Source organism: Dermacentor variabilis, chromosome 8, assembly GCF_050947875.1.
Source record: "Dermacentor variabilis isolate Ectoservices chromosome 8, ASM5094787v1, whole genome shotgun sequence".
NCBI classification, from domain to species: domain Eukaryota; kingdom Metazoa; phylum Arthropoda; class Arachnida; order Ixodida; family Ixodidae; genus Dermacentor; species Dermacentor variabilis.
The window spans coordinates 97,670,020-97,686,021 of record NC_134575.1 but is presented as its reverse complement, the minus strand read 5'-3'; the positions used below and the strand labels follow the sequence as shown (position 1 = coordinate 97,686,021).

Here is a 16,002-nt window from a genome sequence, read left to right as displayed (position 1 = left end):
TTAGCACAAAATAGCTACATGATCATAGCATAATGCCAAGTTGCAAAATAAACAAAATGGAAAACCATCTGCAAGCCTTATCACTTTCCTAAATTGGGTCAGAAGGCCTGATTTATTCCGCCTTTCTTCTAGTTCACTTTTAAATTGTGCTACTGTAAAGCTACGCTTTACCCGAACAGGAGGGCATATTTATTTATTTATTTATTTACATGTACCTTACAGGCCTTCGAGAAGGCATAGTGTAAGGGAGGAAATACGGTAACATATTAGTATGGAATCAGGAAAGAAATCAACATCAGCATAATGAAAGGAGTACGCACAGAACATGGAAAAGTAATACATTAGCAAATACAATATGTTGAGCAATAACAATTAATGGTAAACAACAACATAATAGCACAATAACATTGTAAACATTTTTGCATGTTATACAGTAGTAATATTGTGAAAAAATTGGGAGCACTGAAATTCTCTAACATTGTAGAAAAAATGCAAGAAAAATTACAAAAGACATGACGTGTTTAGACGGTTGAAACGGCATATTGATTGGTTAGCAGATTGCGAAATGCAGTGTGTTTAGATTCGCATGCAATGGTATCTGGTAGTGCGTTCCATAAACGGACCGCACGGGGCAAAGCTGAAAAATTAAAAGCGTGTGTGTTGCCATAAATTCGGGTGTAGCTGAACTGATTGTTTAGTCGTTGTGACGTCAGGGATGCTTTTTTCAGGTTTTATAAGGTTAGGCCAACTGTGTGAACAAATCTATGAAATAATAATAGAAGGGAAATATCACAGCGAGTAGTTGGTGGTTGCAACGAAAGATTGATTTTTATTTGGGTTACTTGCTCTTTTATTTTGGTTATTATTTTTTTTTAATAGGTTACTTGCTCTGGCAAGCTGGCCAATATTGCCGCCTCTATACACACCTGGCTGTTCAGTGAAAGCTGTCCCATATATGGCTGCAGGTTCTTGGAGTCCTGAGCTATGAGAAATACCATCCGCTTCTCACAGCTACTGGCTATGTGGTCTTTTCCTCCGCAGTTGTAATACACAACGATCTTCCGCGCCTCCAACGTGTGTACACCATCAGCGGGGGCATCTTCGTTTCTTCTCCTACTTTAGGTGCGTCGCCCTCTTTCTCTTGCTGTGTGCTGGGGGAATTTGAAGTCTCCGGTTTAAAATGCCTACAGAAATACTTGTCACCCTTTTGCTTCCGGGAACCATATCCTGCTTTGTCACTTGTTTCTGATTGTCACGACTTACTCCGGAAACTTCGGAGCGTGCGGTAATGGCTGGCGAGTTCTGCTGCTCTCTGTTTTTGCCCTTCGAAGTCGGTTTGAAATGCTAGACAGAAGGGTCTAAAGAAATCCTTCTTAGCCCTATCGTAGTCTCGCACTTTGTCCTCAGACAAGCAGTTCATGAAACATCAATACTGAACATGATTAGTGCTGGTAATCTCTTGGTCCACAAGTCCCGGCTGACACCCTCTTTCTCAGTAAAACTTCATTTGGGCCTAGTTGGTGCATAATTCTGAACTTAAACTTACAGCGCGAACAGCCAAGACGGACCACAACAGGAAGATACGACACTCTTTCAAAACCGGCGAGGAATATAACTATATCCTCCTCTACCATGAAAGTGTGGAGCTGGAATCGCGCTATTTGCCATCTAAGTATCTGACTTTTCTGCTCAAGCTCTTCCATTCCAAGAACATGCCATTGTGCTGCCTCCTGCACACGCCTCTGGTGTGTTTCTGCTTCAAGTTTGCATCTTTTTGCCTCTTCATGTTCGCACCTCTCTGCTTCACTCTTGTGCCTTTCGGCTTCTTCATGCTGACGCCTCACACGCCTCTTCTTCTTCATATTTGCACCTCTTTCGCCTCTCTCCTGCTTCACGCTTGCACCTCTTGCACTCCTCTGCCATTTGCTTTCTTTCAACAATGGTTTCCCAAGCCTCTTCAGCTTCCTGGACTGTCACATCTTCTGCGTTCATGACGTCGAGAACTGCTTCTTGTGTTGTTGCGGAGCTGGCGAGAATGCCCAACTCATTGCAAATTAGAACGAGGTCCTGCGCTTTGAATTTCTCCATGGCGAATTTGTTAGCCTTCAAAATTCACCCTTCCTTAAAACTGCAATTTTCTATTTAAGGAAGGTGAATTCCCAAAGCAGTGCCTACCAGAAAACACAAACATACTCTCCTGGCATCTGCTTACTTGTACTAGTGAGAGCGTTGGTGACATGAAGAGCAAACATCAGGCCATAGCTAGCGCATCCTTATCACTATTAGGAGACTGCAGAATTTCTTGTTCTTCGTGCTCTCTTTTTTACAAAATAATTTTCCTTGCCTCACCAGCCTCCTCCCAACTCCTCTCCTCATTCTGCAAAAGCTCTAATTGCTACCTTTTGCCTTTCGCAGGGCCAACCGAAATGCTCATCTGCTCATGACTTTCAAGGAGTTCTTGGATTTGCAACTTCTCCATGCTCACAAAGCACCCTGTGTTTCTTCCCCACTAGCAATCAGCCCACGAGACACTATATTCTTGGTGTATGTAATAAAATAAGTAACAACACCAAACACAATTATGGATTGCCTGCGCTATGAGTCTGGCGAAAAGAGAAGCAAACACGTAACACTCACCACACCAATGTAGTCAATGCCGATCGATCTCATAAGCTGCCTGCCTGTATTGTAAGGTCGGTTCCGTTATGGTGCCGTGCCAGGTGCCGAGAGAAAGAAGGGTTCCGAGCGACAGTAACAAGAACAAGAAAAGGTTTTATATTCAGAAGTACATGGTTGAGTTTTATACACAGGGCTCTTAACTTTCAGAGCGCACTACATGCTAGAGTGTGTATGTCCGAGCTTCTTCCTTCTCGCATCCGTCCCAGTCCACCTTTTATGCCGTTTATTTCCCTCTTTCCCTCTTCAAGGGATTTCACGGGACAATCACAAACGCCTTACCATTCACCACCTCCTGCTCCCAACGTTGCTCAATACGAGGCGGCTTACACATGGCAAACTGAAGCGGCCATTGATGCCTTTCCCGGTACTTCTCGACAATGACCCTCTCATCAATCAATGACCTCTGCGTGATGGTCAGGAGAGGGTGACATTGTTATCTTGAAGCGAGCTGTCATTTCTGGGTGCTCGAAAGCCAAAGATCTGGAACATGACTACTTGTCTGTAAGACTCGTGATGCTGATTGAGCTTCCTTGAGTGAACAATGAGGTGGGATCAGCACCTGTGATTGCCGCATGTCTGCAGGTGAATCATCCTTTGTTCTGACCGATTGTCGGGTACAACAGCAGCAAGTTGGTGACCGTAAGGGTTGCCAAACAAGTTCTGCAGCTTTTATTTAAGTGTATCTCAACTGGTGAGCTCGTCTGCACGTGTCCTAAGCCATACTTGAGCTGTGCAATCCACCGAGGTAAAATACTATGTTGGCAAGCATGACAGTTGAGTCACACTGGTTATTGGTGCTGACGCGATGGTACAGGCTGATCCAGTCATCGACGTCTTCCCCATCTTTCTCCAAGATTATGCCAAGATCACGTGGAGTGGAGAGTGCGATGTGGCTCGTTGGAGTAGCAGCAGGTGTCTGAGACGATTGAGTCGAGCTGTCATCTCCGGGAGCCATGACGGAAGGCTCGATGTACCATCCACTGCGAGCCCCATGACGAGGACAGGGCATGTCTACCTCCACCAAATATGTTACATGGGAAGTCACAGACAAGAAGCTACACACAAGTTTATTTACAAAATGAATATGCTGCACTTTGCCAAAAGACAACAGCCCATACTAGTAGTCTCTAGTTATTGTCGTCATCTTCACAGTGCTGGCCTCTTTATCGTAACTATTGGTGCGTAACAATATTGATGATTCTGAAAACTGGGAGTTCTGTGATCGTGAAGGTTGTATCCAGTGGGCATGCCTATCAATGGAAAAAGTGTTAGGGACCCCTTTTTCACCATCAACTACTGTTTCAAAAAGGCTGGCTTTATGCACTAGAGCAAAACCCCCATGGTAGTGATGGCATCATGGTGGAAGCTGCTAACATAACCGAGCCCTGGGAGCACGTCACTGTTTCTAGCCTCTATGTTGCTTTCTAGCCTCTCTATATTTAAAAAAAAAAAAATCTGGTAAGTGGTAATGCAGGCCCATCTGTTTCATGAATAAACAGTGCATGTTTACCTGCAGAAAATATGTTTGGTCACTTTATTGTCACTCTGAAAAAGTTGAGATAACTTTTCTGCAAAATTTGTTAGTCTGAAGATTTTAAATCTACAGTAAAAATATTCAACACTGAGGGCTCACATTTGGGGGAAAAATACTCTCGATGGTTTAAGAGGAAGATAATTGGTGGTGCATCGATTCTTTTGAGATGATTGGCAACTTTAATGTCATTAGCAGTCCGATGATTGGTGCACGATTGTTGATTTTATGTTAAGTAGTAATATGAAAAGTGTTCACACCTGTGACCCAATTTGGCGTCAACGTGGTTCAATAAAGAGCAGCACGTACAGAGTGCGGCTGCAAAGCACCTGAACAAGGCGTACGTGAGTGCCGAATTAGAACATATCTATTTCGGTGTATCTACTATTTTATTCTTATAAGTAGTTATGCAACCCATCTGTATCTGTACCGAAAAATAAACAATGCATGCTTTTCTACGAAAAATATTAATTGCCACTTTATAGTGACTCTGAAAAAAATGTAACTTTTTTGCAATATAGGTCAGTCTGACGATGTTAAACCTGCAATAAAAACGAACTCAACGGTGGGGGGGTCGCACTTGGAGAAAAAGAAGTAGGCCCTAATGGGGTTAAGAAGAAGCAAATTGGTAGTGGATCCATTCTTTTGAGATGATTGGTGACTTTAATGTCGTTAGCAATCATGATTGGCACACAATAATTGGTTACGGTAGTGGTAGGGGTGGTGTTGGTAGTGGTGTCAGAGTTTCATTCAATACTGGCACATGCACAGTGACTCAACTTGGCATCAAAGTGTAGAGAAGCATGTACAGTCGTCAACAGATTGAAATGGACCACGGCATAGGCGGCCGGAGCCGGAGCAGCTGCAGGGCCGCATCTTGGCGCTGCTATCGTGCGCTCACGATGAGAGTACCCAGTGTGATGTCAAACTTACTCTCTGCATCCTTGTTTTCATGCTGGCGCTTGTCATGCTTAATAAATTTCAAGTGCGGCGTTCGGCCTTTCTGCTACTGACGGTCGGGACGAAGGGACGCGGTAATGCCAGTAGTTTCGCCAGCAGTAGAATGGCAGTAGATTCGTGAGTAGTTCAGCACTTTGCACTGTCGGGCAGTAGTGGATGGCCGCAAGTCATCAAAGCGCCGCAGTGTGAAGGAACCAGAACTCGATGTTTTTTTTCCTTTCCTTCTTTTTTTTTTTGTCGGCGATTTTCAGTTGCAGACACAATAAAATGAAGCATAATTCGGTTCAAGAACGCAGACCAGTGCCAACTAGTGGAAAGGGCAGCTGGTATTGAGACGTCTGCTCTCGCATGCGCGTTCTTTCTAGCTCGCAGTTTCTCCAAACCTTTAGCGTCACCTTAGCACTCTTTATTCATAGAGAACAGTGCGAGATGATGCCGCTGTAACTGCAATGTCTGATGCGCTGCTGGAATAGGTTGTTGGGGGTGCGATTGTTCTCCAAGCCCAGCTTGCGCTGCAGCTTGCGGTTGGCACCTTAAAGGGATCCTCACCAGGCCTCATAGCAAATTTTTGTTATATGCTGGAAGTTGTTACGTGTCCTCTAGGGAGCATTCTGCCGCAGAAAATTTTCAAGTCGGCTCATTAATAGCCGAGATAGAAATATTTCAGTGCCACAAACCCATGATTTCTGCAGGCGGGCTTTACTCCCAAGCAAGACAGTCTCTCTACTCACCCTGTCTAGTCTCCACATGCAAAATTCCTTCACTGCATTCTCCCATACCGGACCTCGAGGATCGCGTGATGCATACGTTTTTCTCACTTTTCTTTTCACTGCTATGCACTTCCGTGACAACATCGTGCGCGAGCTGTTCTCTCGTTCGTGAAGTGCACAAATTTTCCGCGCTGTGTGCAGGGAAACCGTACTAGTGGCATAATTCAGTGCTATGCTAATACTGAGGCAGAACAAGTGGATCGCAGGGAATGATTACGCGCTGGAACACAGTAGAACATGGCACAGTTTTGGTACCTGCGCACGTGACCGCACGACCGTGGGAACAAGCAGACAAAGCGGAAGTACCTCTCTCTTGTTTCGGTGCAAAGTAAAACAAAAACACGTAGAGATTCCGCTAGTGTGTTTTATTATTTCTCTAAACTTCAATTCGTCAATTCCAGCAACAGATCACACAAATAACAGATGGTGCCTTTAATAATTCCCAAGGTTACGCGTCGCCACGAGCTACATCACAGTGCAGACACGACTACGTAGGTGCAGGGACGGGAGTATATCATCCTCCGGCTTGGAGCGTGGCGGCTACGAGAAGGAAAAACAGTGTTCCGTTTGAAATTTCGGATCTTTCCGCGGCACATGGCAATGAAATACTTTGCAGACACTATTGTTGTCACATACTGTATGCTCTGCGCTTGTCAGCTCTAAATGGCCAGACCTGGTGAGGGGCCCTTTAACCCTTTATTGACGAGTGTTGCCTACAGGCAACATACCAAAAAAGAATTTTTTTTCTTACTGAGTTTAAGTATTGAGTATGAAGTTTCTAGCTAAATGTTTTTGGCCAAGACTGAATGACAGGCAGCAAGCGTCATTTGTTGGTTTAGAGCAGGAACACTGGACGAAGAAGTTGAAGTTTGGCACGCGACTCACTGTCTTGTGCATCCAAGGTCAGAGGAGACAGGCCGATGCAACATATGCAGCTGAAGTGGTGTCACACATCTGATATAAAGCAACTCAAATGTGCGCCTATGGTTCACATATGATGAGAGCTGTTGATACATATTGAAAATGAAGCCTTAGGTGGCTTGGGGTGAAGCCCACTTCCAGTTTCCTGTCTGGGGTTTGCCCTTTATTGCTAAAAAATTCTGCAAAATATTTTTAATTTTTGTTGATTATGCTTATTCTTGATGTGTTTTGCGTATTTAGATAGAAGAATAAAAACTTTTTCTCATTATTTATATGTCTCGTCATTAAAGGGTTAAGCAAGAAAATTTATCTCACTGATTTTTCCAGCAAAATCAAAAGTTGCCTCCATCCATCATCTACTTACAGTGAAAAAAGTTTCCAGTTCATCCTGACTCGGAAAATGTCCAGCGACCCGATCGAGCCAACGTTTGGCTTTCTGCGCCGCATTGCCGGGTACAATGACATGTTGGACGTAAAGAGTGCAGCATGTGTCCTGGAAAAAATGCTGAAGACCAGAATCGTGTCAGCTTCAAGTGAAAGCAATGTTAAGAGCTTGACCACATTCTCATCGCAGCATCTTATTCTTATTCAACAGGAATTGCATGGTGCGGCAAGCACCTTTGATGAGGTCCTAAACATGGCAGCGCAGGGGTTAAAAAACTGCCTTTCAGCGCGACCATTTGTCTCACCCCTCAGATCGCCAGCGTGGCCATGATTGGCAGATACATCGTGCGTGCGGCGAGTGAGCACATTCCCTGTGCAGGCCGTATAGCGTTCCTACGCCGAGCAAAAAGCAGCACTCCTAAGCATGGGCCCATCGCTCATCGAGACTGTGGTGGCCTGTTTTATCGATCTCGGGTACTGCTGATTCTGCTCATAGGTTTTCGGAGATTCGTGAAATGTGTGCTTCCTCATTGGAGGCCCGTCGCGAAGCCCTTGAACTTTATGCACAGAGGATTGTCCAAGAGCCCATGAGCCTACCAGTGATGAGCTGTGGAAACACCGACACTGACCACCGCAAAGAGCTGCTGCTGCTTCTAAGTTCCAGGAAGTTTATGAGGCCGCTTTTTAAAAATTTTGCTCAAGGAGTGTCTGACAGGAATGCTGCCGCCAAACTGCCTGAAAGGAAAGCCCCTGTCAGAAAAAGTTCTCAAGTTATAGTAGAAATTTCTTCAAGGAAATGATTGTCGCGATCTTGTCGTGCATCCCTGAAGCATAATTTGTGAGTAATGGAAACAAAGCCTCCCGACTGCTGAAATACCTCTTCTCTACCTTTGCCTCCTCCTTTCCCTACTTTCCTCTTTCCTCCACAGTTGACATATCGATGAAGTGCAATACTTCAAACAGCTGAAGCAAGGTGCACTGATCATGTTCTGCAGCAAAGGTGAAGTGGACGAGTCGATGAACAGCGCCGAGCTGGATGCCTGCGGGATGTAGTCATTGGACAGTGGTGTGGAGACTTTTGATGAATCGTGGTCGTCATTGTCGAAGAGTAACGAGCCGGGATGCTTGAGGAGACAGCTGCTTGAGCATCATGTCAGCATTCCTCTCATGACTGACTTCATTGTGGCTAAAGACGAGTATGTCATCCATGAGCTTGATGACTCCTGTTAGTCCGATCAAGATTTCGGACTTGCAGTTTCTGCAGTATTTTGGTGTTGATGTTATGCCGATCGAATGGGCGACTTGTGAAGCGCAAGATGCCCAGTTGGCAACATGAATGTCGTCAGCTCTAGGCATGGCGGGCAGAGAGGGATTTTGGTGGGAGCCTGAATATGCATTGTCTTCAAACAACTGTTGCCTCACCTAGCTGTTAAGACGCCCTTTTCTTTCCCTGCGCCAGTACATACTTCAGTGTGTTCCATTTACATAACAAAATTTCTTTGTTCTTGAATCAAATGTCTTGTTTGGTTCTTCTTCAAGTTTTTTGTGTTAATTCAAAGCAGTGCCTTAACACAAAATAATGTAACAGTACTGAGAGTGTGTTCGACGCGTCGAAGCTGCCTGTTGATTTCGTGTCCCATTCATGTTCAGTCAGAAAGAAAGGTATTTAATGTGTAAGATTCAAAAAATATACTTGCTAAGGTGTGCCTCACAGTCTTCTCGGCAATGGTCAACTTAAGGAGCCTGCCAGCCCTGAGCTGCGGTCACCATGGTTGCAGCAACCACTACTTCAGACCGGCTCAGCAATGCTAAAGGTGATCGAAAAAAAAAAAAAAGGAATCAGCAGGAATTTTGAGCATACCTTTCTTCACCATTAATTTTTTTAACACTAACTAATCCTGACAAAATTTTATCTTTTTGAAAAGCTGCCAAATTAATGTAATGCTCAAAACTTCAAAACTCATTGCACGACATTGTCGAAAGATGGCCAAATGCTTATAAAAATGGCTAGAAACGAGTTTCATCAATGGAAACCATAAATCTTCTGTTATGTCCGAATACACACAAAAATTAAAGTAAGCATGTCATATCATTCACAGTAGAATATTTCTAATAGCTTCAAAGAAAAATTTTGTGACGAAGCAGGCGTGTGCTCTACATCGCGCCTCCGGTGCATGTTACAAGCATACAAGCAACCGCCTGCACGACCTGTAGCCAGATGCACCGCTGCACCGACACAGTGTTGCCAACAGCATCACTCCAGCTCCAGCAGTACAGTTGGGAGCATGACTACGGGGCGATCTGCTTGCATTTTGTGTTGGCAAACCTCTAATGGCAAAACAAGCGACGTCCAAGGCATAATTTTGTTTAGAGGAGGCATTGGTCAGTGCTACACAGATACCGAGGCTGACACAAGTGGATCACAGAGCATGACCACATGCTGGAACAGGCTAGAAAATTATATATATAGTTTCATTGTGTTCACTTTCAACTGAACGATGTGGGAATAAGCAGACAAAACAGAAATACAGTCGAACCTACTTATAACAATATTGATTCAAGTGCCACAAAAAATCCATTGTTATAACCGGGTTCCACGAAAAAGGGGAATGGCATAGCGGTTCCGAGAAAAATATAATAACGCGAAGGTCAGTTCTCCTCCCCGCCACCTTCCTCCATCTGCCTTCTGATTGTGTTGACTCGATCAACTGTTTAACTCTGCTTCCTGCGCACTTCGATCGCATGTTGTTAAGAAGCCGTGACTGTCGGCGTTCAAGAACGCCACTGGTATAACAACTGCAAAGAAGAGACAAGAGCGGCAAATGACATACGAGCTCCACCGAGGCATCCTTTTGGTGGCCCCAAGAGGCGCCTTTTAAAATATGCGGGAAGGCTACTATGGCAACGTCTCAGCTTGAGAAATCCAGAAGAAATGCTGGAGCGAGATCGCCACAGGCATCTCGCCACATACCTCCCCACTGGCTTGCTTGAAAAAACCGCATGTCCGTCAGCCTTGCTCGCTTTATGCGAAGTTTGCCGACACCCTTCTGCAAGGCATTTAGGTGCCCCATGTAGGGAAGCGGAAGGTCCCTCGCAAAAACAGGCTCATGAGGGACAATCATATGCGGGACCTCCTGCGGGGACAGTGTTGACGCAGCCTCCCCTACTCCGTCATCGCTGCCGTCGGTATCTGATGCAAGCATGTTTGCGACGATCGCCTCATTGGTTAGAAGCACTTTGTTTCCAAATTTATAGCAGTGCGCTTTCTTTTCACCGGCAATGTCGTGCATTGCTGATGATGAGTGGGCTGATCAGCCATCTTCCGTTTCGGTGGCATGTCAAACTAGGCTGAGAAACAATGTGGCCAGGAATGACTTCGATGCAACGAACAAAGACAAGCACGAGCGACTTAATCCGTTAGCAGGATTGTGCAGAATGAGGGCCAGAGATTAAAGGACCAACTGTGAAGGCCGAGCGAGCAGTCTAGGAGCAGCGCCGGCAGCATTGTCAGCACAGTTGGCACGGTCCAGTCATGTTTCGGAGGGTGGCGCAGCGCAGATATATGGGCACAGTTCGTTCGTGTTCGGAGTGGTGGAAATGTGACTGAAGGAATGTGCGCGACGCTGGTGTGCATCTCTCATGGAGAGAAGCACTGGGCGGCTTGCATTTCATCTTTCCTTCTTTCTTTTGAAGGATTTCGCATTACATTACCTTTTGGTATGGACGCCCAGCAGCCATACTTCATCGTTATAAATGATAATGCGTCATGAGGACATTGAATTAAGCAGGTTATTTCCCCATAGAAAACTTACAAAAGTGTATGGTGCAGCTGCTTTTCGTTGTTATAACCGATATATTGTTGAAACCGGCATAGTTATAAAAAGGGTTCGACTGTTCGATTTCTCTCTTGCTGTGGTGCAAAGTAAAACAAACAGCAGACATTCGGTCTGCATGTTATATTATTTCTCTAAACTTTAATTCGTCTCTTGAGACAACAGATTACACATATAACACATGTTGCCTTGAATAATTCTTGAAGGGTCACATGTCACTATGAGCAACATCACACCATACACATATACGTAGGCGCTTTTATTGATATAAGTCATCCCCTCATTTTGGAGCGCTGGCCCGTGAGGAAAAGAGTGAACGGTGTTAAGTTCGAAATTTTAGCTGTTTCTGCGGTGTGTAGTGATGTAATTTTGGCATCCTTAATTATGAGTCCGCATTGTGTGCACTGTGCTTGTCAGCTTAAAATGGCCAGACCTTGAGGGGGCCTTTAATGCGAAAGTGGGGGGAAATTGTGTGGGGGAACAGGTGACTGGCAACTATGTCATGAACTCTAGAATTAGAAGATGAGAGATGTGGCAGACTTCATGGAAATAAATTGCCTCTGAGTTATGAATACCTTCTTCTGGAAGCGGAATAACAGGAAGTGGGCCTGGAAAAGTCGTAATGTGGAAACAAGAAATGAAATAGATTTTATACTTTGTGCCGACCCTAGCATAGTGCAAGTTGTAGAAGTATGAGGTCGGGTAAATAGTAGTGATCATAGGTTAGAGAGGTCTAGGATTGTTCTCAATTTGAAAAGAGAAAGAACAAATTAGTTGGGAGGGAGCAGGCCAGCCAACCTAGACACAGTCGGGGTAAAAGTAGATGACAAGGCAGGGGTAATTGGAGATCACTGGGAGATGCTGCTCATTGAACAGTGGTACATACCGAATACATGCCGAGTACCACGTACCCAGTGACTCTACTTAGCATCCAAGAAGTTTGTTGAATAGCAGCACATGCCCATTCTTAGATGCTGAGCGACCGAAGTTGGGCCGGCAGTTAGTTTTGAACCCAGTTCCCAGGGACAGCACAGCGACCAAATGCTCTACCCATTTGATCATATTCTACACACAAACACATGTTGGCAGGCAAGAGGTTATGTGCCGTCATACATACGTACGTACAGACCTACCGCTAAATGGGTAAAGTTCTTAAAGAAGGCTGTTGCATTGAAAATGAACTTTGGACCAGCAATGTAATGTGTAGGGCAGGTAACCGACGGCCTATCAGGGTTACTGAATTGTTATCAATCGAACTGACATGCAATCCTGGGCAGCAGACAGGTAGTGTGAGGACATAGAAAATTTGCAAGCACGGGATGGTATTGTCACGTAGTAGTGACGGTGAGGAAAGCAGCAGTACTAAAAATAAGGAAACTAGCATTTTATTGGGTCAACTTGTGCCCTCAAAAAACACGTTATACTCAGAGAACAGCGACAGTGGCAAACACAGTTTGCGATCGGTGAAAATCTGAACAGCGGGTAAAGCACGTCGGCTTTTATCGATCAGTTGTCGAATGTTCCAGAGTAGCCGTTGGGACCCGCGTGCCTTTCCACAATGTTCTACACCATTTGTGTTGTGCATACATGCACTCGGCTTACGCAAGGTTCGGCGACAACAGACAGCAGATAGAAGCATCGATAACATTTTGAAAACTCCCGATAAATGTAGACGCATCCTGCGCTGAGCGATAACACTTTGTAGACGGTAAAAGCGCTCACCCGTAAAAGATAAACGAGGTCATGTGTCAGTATCATCTGGCACAAGACATGGGGTGACAGGAGATCCTACAGTTGACATTAAATAGGCTGATTGCAATGAGCTTAGGATGGTCCAATAACTTCTAATTAGTTGGACTACACCAATAGCTTTAAAATGCATGAGATGAAAAATTCTCTCAAGTATGCTCCGCTGTCATAAGCCTTTCACAAAAAGAGGTTGCCCTGCTTTCGAGTATCCAATGTGGATTGTCCTTTGTATCCCTTTAGAAATACTGAACAGGAAGGGTTATTTTGTGTTCCTCGGCTATGCATAGTGAAGTGCTCCTGTATTTATTCTATTGTATTTACCTCTTGTTCTTGATGCCGTAACATGACTGCAATTGGCTCACTTATTTTCTGCAGGCCTCACAAATGCGATGAGCCTAGCTGAAAGCATCACTGCCAAAATGGCATGCCATGCCCCTTCAAAGATCGGTGGTCAGGTCGAGGTTGGCATGCAGTGCAGCTTGTCTATCGCTGACAAGTCTGTTGGGTGCTCGTTGAAACCAGGGAGCGAGTCTAGGAGCGTGCAGACTATGGAGGCTGTGGAGCAGTTAAGCTCCAGCTCAGGTGGGCAATGACCGGCACTTTTCTTACATTTGCCTGCTTCTACGAGTGTGGTAAATGACCAAGTCTGCCTAGCTTGGCACGACTTGCTCAAGTGTGTGTGATGTTCTGTCGCTGAGGATAAATTAGCAGGTATTTTATTGTTGCCTGCATAGTGACTGAGGCAAAAGGGAAAAATACTGCCCTACTGAGCACATTGAAGTACCTTAGATGGCAGAGCTTAATCCAGAGCCCTCTTGTCCTGGTGTTGTGGCCCTTACATTAGTCCACGAAAATGTTACACCGAGTGAGTCTTTTAGTTATGTATAGATCGGTGTATGAGTGTAAGAACATGATTATAGATCAATGGAGAATGTAAGTTGGCCTCTGGATTTGATGTGAATAAAATTAAAACATAATGCAGTCAACTATAAAACATACCTTGTTTTATCAATACGCTCATTGATTGAGCGAGCTGAATATGGCACGGGAACTGTAAGGATTCTTGTCCTGGGACAGGTTTTGGTGATGACATCCCAGAGCACATCATCGGCGATGACTAATCGGGACTACGCATGCGCAACGCTGCCCTCAGGCAATGAGCTGCATGCACTGGGCTCCTGAGGTGCACGCCAGCAGTCGCTTCAGACAACCCGTACGCGTCTTGACGTGAATGCTGGTTTTGGTCTTCTCCCGTCGATAGCAGCTTCGGGGTTTTTTTTTACCGTGTTTACAGACTGCAGTGGCCGATGGGACCTCTTTGGTACCAACAGTTTGTCCCAGCGGATAGTTATTCTTCCTCAGCACTCTTGTTACAATGTGCTGTCCACCTTTGCTGATGCGAAAAGTGAAGCATTTTCCCTTTGATAAATGAGGCACTAATGAGCAATTCAAATGCCTTTGCAATGAATTGAATCTGCTGTCATCAGGAGAACTCGTCCACGGTGCTCACTAGAGAATTCCATCACAGTGTCTTCAATTTCACTGTCAACAAGGTAGCCGTTGCACAACAAAACTTCCAGTGAAAATTGACAGTTGCTCTCTATTTTCTATTCAGGTGAACCTTTCACCCATTTTATCACATTGTTTTCAAATGCATTTATAAAGCCCTGACATGTTATTTTTGCAGAACTCATGTTTGGACAAAGTTTGCAAATTTGGCATGTTTCCCACAATAATGACAAAAACTATGATCCTTTCTCCACTTTGACAACTGCAAACAAGAAAAATTTATTTTGTTTCACAGCAGACTACATGACAGACACAGGAAGATCGTGCTAGTTATTTTGCGACAACTGACCAAAACCTAACCTGTCCTTGGTAATTCAGGTGCGTGCAGTTGCAGCGTAAGATTAGCAGAATGGTTTACAACATGTTTAATAACAGAAAGTCGAATTCGAATATGTTTTTTTTTTTTCACAGCATAGTAATGATACAATCCCCGACTGATTTTTTGGGACACCCTATTTTCTGGGCCGGCGGGAATATTTTAACTTTGCAATATTATTGCCAATTTGCTCCATATAGTTATGTATAATAATAACAAAAATTTTGAATGTTTCGAACTGTTATCGTTTAGTTTTTCTGAATTTTTCTCACAATCGCAAGTTTGACACTACTGAAAATGCAAACAAAATGGCTGTCATTTTGGTTTTCTGCAGCCTCAAAGCAGCGTTGCGCACACCTCGCATGCCAATTCAGAGCTACCATTTCAGGTACAGTCTCAATAGGCACCACTTGATGCACTCTCCCACGTGCCTTTGTGCTCTCATTGCTGTCGGCACTCGTCAGTCGCATATGGACAGTGGTACTCTTTGTATCGCCACTCATGTACATTGTGGTTTTCTTCAGCTGCATACTGTGATGCTAGGCTTAGTCACTTCAACAACCGATTGTCTTCCGTGGTTTCATCGCCAGTTGTTAACAATGGTGCCGACAGTGGCTTCGTCATCCGCCGCCTTCCGACAAAGGCTTTGAAGTGAGGAAATCATAGCATACTGACGATGGAAAAGAAGGCCACCATTATCAGGAAAGTGCAAAGGGGCTTGTTGCAAAAGAGGTAAAGATTTTGGAAGCCGCTGAGAAATCGTCCCGATCTCGACAGAAGAATGTCAGCCACAGTGCCCACCCAAAACTTGAAACTATCCTAACGTGACTGAAAGCCATGATCGCCATGCAAGTGCTGGTGTCCGGTGATGTTTGAAATCAAAAGGCAGAAGCCGTAGCGCTTTATATGAACATTGAGGATTTTCAACTTAGTGATGGCTGGGTCCAAAATGTTAAGGGGCCCCTCACCAGTTGTTGCCATTTTGCGCCGACAAGCACCGTGTATACAATGCGTGCTAGCGATGGTGTCTGCTAAGTATTACATCGCTATGTGCCGCGGAAAGAGCTGAAATTTCAAACCAAATGCCGTTCGCTCTTCTTCTTGCGAGCTTTGTGCTCCCAGCTGGAGAGTTGACATATTTCTCACAAGTGCGCCTAAGTACATTGCGCTGCTGTAACGTCACGCATAGTGACACATGACTCTGTCTGGTCTATGGCGAATTCGTCAGAGAAAGGCGCTCAAGAAAATGACAGGCCAGTGAGTGAGTTAGTGTGGACACTCAAGCAGGGT

General features: G+C 44.8%; 1 protein-coding gene across 7 annotated transcripts in view; it reads left to right on the top strand.

Annotated features, from left to right (window-relative positions):
- LOC142590437 (uncharacterized) overlaps positions 1 to 16,002 on the top strand; it is a 162,148-nt gene that overhangs the window by 113,759 nt on the left and 32,387 nt on the right. The window contains exons 3-4 of one of the 7 annotated variants that reach the window (XR_012830128.1): positions 1,042 to 1,122; positions 2,416 to 5,159. Coding sequence is in view for 1 of the 7 variants with exons in the window: in XM_075702545.1 (XP_075558660.1) it covers positions 13,203 to 13,409 (207 nt within the window). In the remaining 6 variants the exon portion in view is untranslated. Of the gene's footprint in view, positions 1 to 879; positions 1,123 to 2,415; positions 5,160 to 13,202; positions 13,410 to 16,002 lie in introns of those variants that run through there. The other 6 variants (XR_012830125.1, XR_012830127.1, XR_012830123.1 and 3 more) reach the window with 6 other exon arrangements.